Source organism: Oncorhynchus mykiss, chromosome 30 (assembly GCF_057628025.1).
Source record: "Oncorhynchus mykiss isolate SJ-2025 chromosome 30, ASM5762802v1, whole genome shotgun sequence".
NCBI classification, from domain to species: Eukaryota; Metazoa; Chordata; class Actinopteri; order Salmoniformes; family Salmonidae; genus Oncorhynchus; species Oncorhynchus mykiss.
Window position 1 is genome coordinate 22,224,563 of NC_143051.1, and position 10,438 is coordinate 22,235,000.

A 10,438-nucleotide genomic window follows, 5' to 3' on the forward strand; every position below is an offset into this window, starting at 1 on the left:
CTGCAAGGCACCCGACCGCAAGGCGCTACAGAGGGCGGTGAGTACAGCCCAGTACATCACTGGGTCCTAGCTCACTGCCATCCAGGGCTTCTATACCAGTTGATGTCGGAGGAAGGCCTCCAGCTATCCAAGCCATAGACTGTTCTCTCTGCTACTACACAACAAGCTGTACCAGTGTCTGGAAACAACAGGACACTGAACAGCTTCTACCCCCAAGCCAAAAGACTGCTAAACAAGGCTGCTAAATAACTAATCAAATGGCTACCCGGACTAACTGCATTGATCATTTGTTTAACTAATTCTCCTGCACAGAATCTATGCACACACACAGGACACTACAGACACACTCACACATACTTACACCCCAACAAACACACACACAGGACACTACAGACACACTCACACATACTTACACCCCAACAAACACACACACATTGCATACGGCCACACACACATAACACATGCACACATGCATACTGATGCCACACACACACACACACACACACACACACACACACACACACACACACACACACACACACACACACACACACACACACACACACACACACACACACACACGCTGCTGCTACTGTTTATTATCTATCCTGTTGCCTAGTCACTTTACCCATGCCTTTATTTACAGTACATAGCTACCTTAAATACCTCATACCCCCGTACATTGACTTGGTACACCCTGTAAATTTCCATGTTATATTTATTCGTTATTGTCATTTGAATTTTTTTTGTGCCTACTCTGGTAGATGTACTCACAGGCAGGTAGAACTTATTCCCATCCGTGAGGTGGGTGGGGCTGTGGGAGCTGAGCATGCTGTCATTGGTCAGGTTCATGGTAGGGGGTGTGGTCAGAACCTCATCTTCCAGGAAGAACTGGAAAGAAGTTTAGAGGAGATGAGAAAGACAAGGGGAGAAGAGAAGTTATACTAGGCTGTTTTCCAGTGTGATCATTTTGATGGCTGTAATGGCAGTTTTGCCTGAAAACATCCTCCACACGCACACACACACACACACACACACACACACACACACACACACACACACACACACACACACACACACACACACACACACACACACACACACACACACACACACACACACACACACACACACACACACACACACACACACACACACAGACAAGATCAACCAGTAAAATCAGTAAATTGGTTCCTCACCATGTTGAAAACAGCCATGACAAGTATAACAGCGGTGGTTGTCATGGTGAGGACCAATCGGAGCCAGGGTTTGTTGGCGATGATGATACGTGAGGAAGTAGGGAGCCAGGGGAGAGAGCACCACGATCCTTTACCTCCCTGCTGAGAGAGAGAGAGAGGGAGGGAGGGAGGGAGGGAGGGAGGGAGGGAGGGAGGGAGGGAGGGAGGGAGGGAGGGAGGGAGGGAGGGAGGGACAGAGAGACAAGCAGGGGGACAGAATAAATGAGATTCAGATAAGAATAGTGAGGAAAGCTTTAAACAGAGAGAGAGAGCGAGAGACCGAGACACAGACAGAGAGTGAGAAAGAGAGAGCTATGGACAGTTCACTCTTGCCGTAGTGCAACGTGAGGAGAAGCCATGAAATGGAAGGCCGTAGGGGACAGAGAACAAACAACGACTGCAGTAACAGACCGTCTGTCTGCATCAATACTCTCAACACCCCAGAGCAATTTACCTCCATCGATTTCCTCTCTACAACACCTCTTTGACACACCTTGACTCTCAACACACTGCTTCCCTTGGCCAGGAAGAGGAGCAGATAGATAATAAAGGTTTATTATTTTGTTTATAATTCGCAATTCATCCATTGAAAACTGTTAGGTTTGTTTGCAGTTCAGAGCACTATACTATACTATACTATACTATACTATACTGTACTATACTATACTATACTATACTGTACTATACTGTACTTAAGCAATTCGGCCCGAGGAGGTGTGTTTTATGGCCAATATAACATGGTTAAATGCCGTTTTTACATACAACGCAATGCAAAGTTCCTGGACACAGCCCTTAGTGTACTGGCCATATACCACAAACCACGAGGTGAATTATTGCTATTATAAACTGGTTACCGATGTAATTAGAGCAGTAAAAATACATATTTTTTCATACCTGTGGTATACAGTTTGATACACCACAGCTGTCAGCCAATCAGCATTCCCAATTTTTTTATATACTATATACTATACAGTACGATACTATACTGTACTGTACTATACAATATATACTATACTATACTGTAATTTACTTTACTATACCATGTCCTTCCTTTTCTCTTCACATGGTCACATGGTTTGGTTGACTCGGATATACAGAGACATTGTGAGACATCAGGAATCATTTAAGTCTCAAGGTAGAACACAATGCTGGGCCCAGGGACAGACAGACTGCTGGGTTTTAGACTGTTGGTGTTCCACAAAATATGACTGTCCTTCAAGCTCAATCACTCCTCCAAGGTCTGGTCTCTGGTTAGAGTCATCAGAGGATGAGAAAGGTGTTAATCGGTTTATTCTGGTTTGTTAGTCGTTCTCATCTTCATCTGACCCCTCTCTTTTCCTCCCTCTGTCTCCCCCTCTCTCTTCCTCCCTCTGTCTCCCCCTCTCTCTTCCTCCCTCTGTCTACCCCTCTCTCTTCCTCCCTCTTTCTACCCCTCTCTCTTCCTCCCTCTGTCTCTCTTCCTCCCTCTGTCTACCCCTCTCTTTTCCCACCTCTGTCTACCACTCTCTCTTCCTCCCCCTGTCTACCCCTCTCTTTTCCTCCCTCTGTATCCCCCTCTCTCTTCCCCCCTCTGTCTCTCTTCCTCCCTCTGTCTACCCATCTCTCTTCCTCCCTCTGTCTCTCTTCCTCCCTCTGTCTACCCCTCTCTCTTCCTCCCTCTGTCTCTCTTCCTCCCTCTGTCTACCCCTCTCTCTTCCTCCCCCTCTCTTTTCCTCCCTCTGTCTACCCATCTCTCTTCCTCCCTCTGTCTCTCTTCCTCCCTCTGTCTACCCCTCTCTTTTCCTCCCTCTGTCTACCCCTCTCTTTTGTCCCTCTGTCTACCCCTCTCTTTTCCTCCCTCTGTCTCCCCCTCTTTCTTCCTCTCTCTGTCTCCAACGCTCTCTTCCTCCCTCTTTCTCCCCCTCTCTCTTCCTCCCTATGTCTCCCCCTCTCTCTTCCTCCCTCTGTCTACCCCTCTCTTTTCCTCCCTCTGTCTACCCCTCTCTTTTCCTCCCTCTGTCTCCCCCTCTTTCTTCCTCTCTCTGTCTCCAATGCTCTCTTCCTCCCTCTTTCTCCCCCTCTCTCTTCCTCCCTCTGTATCCCCCTCTCTCTTCCTCCCTCTGTCTCCACCTCTCTCTTCCTCCCCCTTTCTCTCCTATCTCTTCCTCCCTCTGTATCCCCTCTCTCTTCCTCCCTCTATATCCCCCTCTCTCTTCCTCCCTCTGTATCCCCCTCTCTCTTCCTCCCTCTGTCTCCCCCTCGCTCTTCCTCCCTCTGTCTCCCCCTCGCTCTTCCTCTCGCTTCTTCTCCCTTCTCTTCATCCATGCATATTCCCCTCTCTCTCCCTCCGCCCCCATTTTAGGGTGTGTGTGTGTAACTTACCAAGATGTGGCTGGAGAAACATATGACCAGGATCAGACCTAACAGGAGGAAAGACATGCCAAAGGAGATCCCCAACACTGCTGTTCTGTAACACACACACACACACACACACACACACACACACACACACACACACACAATGTTTATTTTACTATTATTTATTTTTGCATTTTCAAACATACAATCTACAAGACACTCCCTTCCAGAGCGACCCACAGGCGCAACCAGGGTCAAGCTCCCTGCCCAAGACCACAAGGACAGATACCCCCACCCAGTCGAATCAGGGACCCGAACCAGCGACTTCTCGGCCACCTGTCCAGGCTCCTAACCACCAGGCCACCAAAGACCCCCCCCCCCTCCCAAAGACTCCTCCTCCACTCCCCAACAGCGCCCCCCAAGCCACCATCTCCCTCCAACCAAAACCACCACCCACCCGATGCGCCAACAACCAACAAAAATAACAAACGAGAAATAAGAGTGTGTGTGTGTGTGTGTGTGTGTGTGTGTGTGTGTGTGTGTGCGCGCGCACGTGTGTGCGTTTGAATGCGAGTGTGTGTATGTATGCTTGCATGGCATCAGCTTCAGGTAAAAAATTTCCTTTTTAGTGTCAGTTAAACTTATTTTAAAAAAACGTTTAACTTTGACTGTCATTCTACCCCCCGCCCAGCAACTTCAGTCCCACCTGTCTCCAATTCCACAACCCAACCCTCAGCTTCCCTCAGCTTCCCTCAGCCCAACCCATCTCTGCTGGCCACCCTCTTCGGATTTCTATGCAACATATATCTTCCAACTATGCTGTGATGTTTAACGTATAATTTCAATCTATCTAATCAAACAGAATCCACATATTGTGAGTTGAAGATAAACACTTTTACTAACAGTATTAGTATATTAGTAATTGACTGACCCGGTGTCTCCAGATCTCCTAACAGTACTATTTCTAGATTAATGTTATGCTTTTTCAGCCATTCCTGAACCTGAGACCAGAAACAGGCTACCTGATGGCAATAACAAAATAAATGGTCTAATGATTCTGTATCCTCACAACAAAATCTGCAGAGCTGTGATGGTTGTATGCCCCAAACATTCAACACATCTTTGGTGGCCAGAATTCTGTACAATAATCTTTGATGAAAAGAACGAAGTCTTGAATCTTGCGTCGTTTTATATATCAACTCATACACCCTGTACTATGGAATCAGTACATCAATGTATTCCCAGATATTTTGTCATCTGTATGGCACATCTGTCAATATCCTGGTCCTCAAATGAAACTGCCATATTTTCCTATCAATTTATTTTTGTTCCTCCGTCAGTTTTGATCCTTAATATAGGGCAGACAGACCAGTGCCCTACCTTCTCCCGCCGCCACCTGCCTCCTCCTTCTGTGGTAATGCTGTAATCACTTGGTTGTAATCTTGGATTGAGCAGACCCTCCCATATAATTCCGATAGCTCCATGAAAGACATAACTCGACCATTCCAATTTACAAAATCATTTAAAAACAAAACAACCTTCTCAAACATATTTTCCATTGATACAGGTCTTTTATCAAGCAGCATGTTTGAGTTCAACCATAATATTTGTTGGAATGTTACACACTGTGTTAACTACCACCAGATGGGTGCTGTACAGAGCAGTAAAATGATAAAGTATTTGAATTGGAACTAGTGAACTGAAACCCACTTCCACTACTTACTACATACTTCCCTGTTTTACAGTAGGGCAGGCCTGTATTTCCTGACTACAGCTTATATTTCCTAATAGAAGTTTGCCAAGTAGACGGCTGATTTAAGCGTGTTCATAAAACAATGATGTCATGTCTAAATGGAAGAGATGTTAGTCTGAACGCGAAAATATATGATGCTTTTAGTATCTGTCTCTATGGTTCTACCGCTCCTGGGTCCTGTAAACACAGACAATTAACTAAATGATGAAACAGCCCGTGGACCTTTTGTCCTTTCATAAGGAGGCTTCATCGTCATCATTATCCTTGTCATCGTCAGTAACATCAAGTAATACTCCTCATCTTTATCATAATAATCATCATCATCATCATCCTCGACATCTAAGACCTTTTGATTCACATTAAAACTGTCATCAGACGTTATTCATATCTTTTCATCTGTTTTCTTTCTTTCTATCCATCTTTTTTCTTCCATTTTCTTTCTTTCTTTCTTTCTCTCCCTCTTAATTGCTGTCTCTTAAGGTGTATCATTTGCAACTGCTATTAGGGATCTTATTGATGTGAGACTCAATTGATCAAATGTTTATTTCATCTTGTCACACTGTAATTGCAATGTTCTGGGTTATTATAGAGAAAAGAACACTGACTTCAGTGTATTTTGGCACGACTAGTATTCCATCTATGAGGGCTACTATAGGTCATACTATGTATTCCAACTATGAGGGCTACTATAGGTCATACTATGTATTCCAACTATGAGGGCTACTATAGGTCATACTATGTATTCCATCTATGAGGGCTACTATAGGACCACACAATGTATTCCATCTATGAGGGCTACTATAGGACCATACTATGTATTCCAACTATGAGGGCTACTATAGGACCATACTATGTATTCCATCTATGAGGGCTACTATAGGTCATACTATGTATTCCATCTATGAGGGCTACTATAGGTCATACTATGTATTCCAACTATGAGGGCTACTATAGGTCATACTATGTATTCCAACTATGAGGGCTACTATAGGTCATACTATGTATTCCAACTATGAGGGCTACTATAGGACCATACTATGTATTCCATCTATGAGGGCTACTATAGGTCATACTATGTATTCCATCTATGAGGGCTACTATAGGTCATACTATGTATTCCAACTATGAGGGCTACTATAGGTCATACTATGTATTCCAACTATGAGGGCTACTATAGGTCATACTATGTATTCCAACTATGAGGGCTACTATAGGTCATACTATGTATTCCAACTATGAGGGCTACTATAGGTCATACTATGTATTCCAACTATGAGGGCTACTATAGGTCATACTATGTATTCCATCTATGAGGGCTACTATAGGTCATACTATGTATTCCATCTATGAGGGCTACTATAGGACCATACTATGTATTCCATCTATGAGGGCTACTATAGGACCATACTATGTATTCCAACTATGAGGGCTACTATAGGACCATACTATGTATTCCATCTATGAGGGCTACTATAGGTCATACTATGTATTCCAACTATGAGGGCTACTATAGGACCATACTATGTATTCCAACTATGAGGGCTACTATAGGACCATACTATGTATTCCAACTATGAGGGCTACTATAGGACCATACTATGTATTCCATCTATGAGGGCTACTATAGGTCATACTATGTATTCCATCTATGAGGGCTACTATAGGACCATACTATGTATTCCATCTATGAGGGCTACTATAGGACCATACTATGTATTCCAACTATGAGGGCTACTATAGGTCATACTATGTATTCCAACTATGAGGGCTACTATAGGACCATACTATGTATTCCAACTATGAGGGCTACTATAGGACCATACTATGTATTCCAACTATGAGGGCTACTATAGGACCATACTATGTATTCTATCTATGAGGGCTACTATAGGTCATACTATGTATTCCAACTATGAGGGCTACTATAGGTCATACTATGTATTCCAACTATGAGGGCTACTATAGGACCATACTATGTATTCCAACTATGAGGGCTACTATAGGTCATACTATGTATTCCATCTATGAGGGCTACTATAGGACCATACTATGTATTCCAACTATGAGGGCTACTATAGGTCATACTATGTATTCCAACTATGAGGGCTACTATAGGACCATACTATGTATTCCATCTATGAGGGCTACTATAGGTCATACTATGTATTCCATCTATGAGGGCTACTATAGGACCATACTATGTATTCCAACTATGAGGGCTACTATAGGTCATACTATGTATTCCATCTATGAGGGCTACTATAGGACCATACTATGTATTCCAACTATGAGGGCTACTATAGGACCATACTATGTATTCCAACTATGAGGGCTACTATAGGTCATACTATGTATTCCAACTATGAGGGCTACTATGGGACCATACTATGCAGGTTGTATGCTAAGTAGTATCTGAACATTGGTGGGTACCATGAAGGGTAATATGAATGGTACTGTGAAGAGTACAGATGCACAGGACAAGTACTGTCTCCATACTGTGACGGGCACTATGAAGTGTACTATGTAGGGTCCAGACTTACTTGGGCAGGACCAGTATCTGCACTATGAAGATGCAGCAGAAGATGAGACAGGCACAGGTGACGTAGTATTTAAAGGCCGGCAGAGTGGTGGCTCGATACTGGGGACATCAACACACACAGGGTCAACAGGTGGTGGTCAAAACAAGCCATTTTCTACTGTAACTTCACAGTCTAACACTGAATACTTTCACACCAATCATATTCTGTTACGGAGTCACTGCATGTTTGTCTGGGACAGCAGTGGGCAAGTGGCACATGTGTTATTTTCATTTGTAGTTTCTTCTTTATTTGACTGAACAGCGGTGTTGTTGTCCTACCGCACCTCCTTCTCCAGAGTCTTGTTGTGAAAGAAGAGTGAGATCCTCTGGATGTCCTCAGACTTCAGCCACTGCCTACAGAGAAGAGAACACAGAGACACTCAGACAGCGGTTCACACAGTCACCAGCAATCCGTCAGGGACATTAATAAGATACGTTCACCTCAGAACGTCCTCCCTTCCGACCATCCTTTCAAAGTATTGGTGAGATGTTTTTTCCCTCATTACACTTCAAGTTTTTAATAACTATTGTTTCATGTGTTATTGTATGTTTGTTTTTGTAAGTATCTGCACTCCTGCCTACATAATTGCCCCTTGTGGGATAAAGAACGTATTTTGAATTTAATTGAATTGAACGTAAATCCACTTGTCACATAATTGTGGGTGAGGTACTGAACTAAGTGCTTCATACAAATGATTATACAACACACTTTTCAAAAGCTCTCAAAGAGCGTTAGTTAATATGGTGGTGAACTCACCTCGACCACCACCAACGTGAAGCACCTACCCAACTCGCTGACGCATCCTTTGTGCCACAAAATGCCTGTCACTGTGCTAGAAATAGAACAGCGCAGGTTTGTAGTAGTACTAACTTCTGGGAGTTGATGCCGTCGATGGTTCTGATCATCCTCTCTTCCAGTTCCTCTTCAAACCGTCTCTTCTGAGATTTAGTCCTGAGGGGATACCGAGCACACAGTACGTTGAGTGTGTGGAACATTATTCTATCCTGTGGTGTTGTGGTCTTAAGACATGACTTGTTTAAAGGAAAGATGACTGATCTGTAGGGGTAAAGTCTAGTAGTCTGATGTAAAGGGAGGATGACTGATCTGTAGGGGTAAAGTCTGGTAGTCTGATGTAAAGGGAGGATGACTGATCTGTAGGGGTAAAGTCTGGTGGTCTGATGTAAAGGTAAAGTCTGGTGGTCTGTTGTAGAGGTAAAGTCTGGTGGTCTGATGTAAAGGAAAGATGACTGATCTGTAGGGGTAAAGTCTGGTGGTCTGTTGTAGAGGTAAAGTCTAGTAGTCTGATGTAAAGGGAAGATGACTGATCTGTAGAGGTAAAGTCTAGTAGTCTGATGTAAAGGGAGGATGACTGATCTGTAGGGGTAAAGTCTGGTAGTCTGATGTAAAGGGAGGATGACTGATCTGTAGAGGTAAAGTCTAGTAGTCTGATGTAAAGGGAGGATGACTGATCTGTAGGGGTAAAGTCTGGTGGTCTGATGTAAAGGTAAAGTCTGGTGGTCTGTTGTAGAGGTAAAGTCTGGTGGTCTGATGTAAAGGAAAGATGACTGATCTGTAGGGGTAAAGTCTGGTGGTCTGATGTAAAGGGAGGATGACTGATCTGTAGAGGTAAAGTCTGGTGGTCTGATGAAAAGGGAGGATGACTGATCTGTAGGGGTAAAGTCTGGTAGTCTGATGTAAAGGGAGGATGACTGATCTGTAGGGGTAAAGTCTGGTGGTCTGATGAAAAGGAAAGATGACTGATCTGTAGAGGTAAAGTCTGGTGGTCTGATGTAAAGGAAAGATGACTGATCTGTAGAGGTAAAGTCTGGTAGTCTGATGAAAAGGAAAGATGACTGATCTGTAGAGGTAAAGTCTGGTAGTCTGATGAAAAGGGAGGATGACTGATCTGTAGGGGTAAAGTCTGGTGGTCTGATGAAAAGGAAAGATGACTGATCTGTAGAGGTAAAGTCTGGTGGTCTGATGAAAAGGGAGGATGACTGATCTGTAGGGGTAAAGTCTGGTGGTCTGATGAAAAGGGAGGATGACTGATCTGTAGGGGTAAAGTCTGGTGGTCTGATGAAAAGGAAAGATGACTGATCTGTAGAGGTAAAGTCTGGTGGTCTGATGTAAAGGAAAGATGACTGATCTGTAGAGGTAAAGTCTGGTAGTCTGATGAAAAGTGAGGATGACTGATCTGTAGAGGTAAAGTCTGGTAGTCTGATGAAAAGGAAAGATGACTGATCTGTAGAGGTAAAGTCTGGTAGTCTGATGTAAAGGGAGGATGACTGATCTGTAGAGGTAAAGTCTGGTAGTCTGATGAAAAGGAAAGATGACTGATCTGTAGGGGTAAAGTCTGGTAGTCTGATGTAAAGGAAAGATGACTGATCTGTAGGGGTAAAGTCTGGTAGTCTGATGTAAAGGAAAGATGACTGATCTGTAGAGGTAAAGTCTGGTAGTCTGATGTAAAGGAAAGATGACTGATCTGTAGGGGTAAAGTCTGGTAGTCTGATGTAAAGGAAAGATGACTGATC

General features: G+C 43.8%; 1 protein-coding gene across 11 annotated transcripts in view; it reads right to left on the reverse strand.

The window, feature by feature from the left end:
• Positions 1 to 10,438, reverse strand: part of adcy2b (adenylate cyclase 2b (brain)) — an 83,080-nt gene that overhangs the window by 23,579 nt on the left and 49,063 nt on the right. For 3 of the 11 annotated variants that reach the window (XR_016493558.1, XM_090227829.1, XM_036970830.2), the window contains 6 exons: positions 8,778 to 8,858; positions 8,191 to 8,260; positions 7,869 to 7,966; positions 3,600 to 3,684; positions 1,200 to 1,337; positions 775 to 891 (listed from right to left, as the gene is read on the reverse strand). Coding sequence is in view for 7 of the 11 variants with exons in the window: in XM_090227829.1 (XP_090083955.1) it covers positions 775 to 891; positions 1,200 to 1,337; positions 3,600 to 3,684; positions 7,869 to 7,966; positions 8,191 to 8,260; positions 8,778 to 8,858 (589 nt within the window). In the remaining 4 variants the exon portion in view is untranslated. Of the gene's footprint in view, positions 1 to 774; positions 892 to 1,199; positions 1,341 to 3,599; positions 3,685 to 7,868; positions 7,967 to 8,190; positions 8,264 to 8,777; positions 8,859 to 10,438 lie in introns of all 11 variants that reach the window. The other 8 variants (XR_016493556.1, XM_036970831.2, XM_036970829.2 and 5 more) reach the window with 3 other exon arrangements.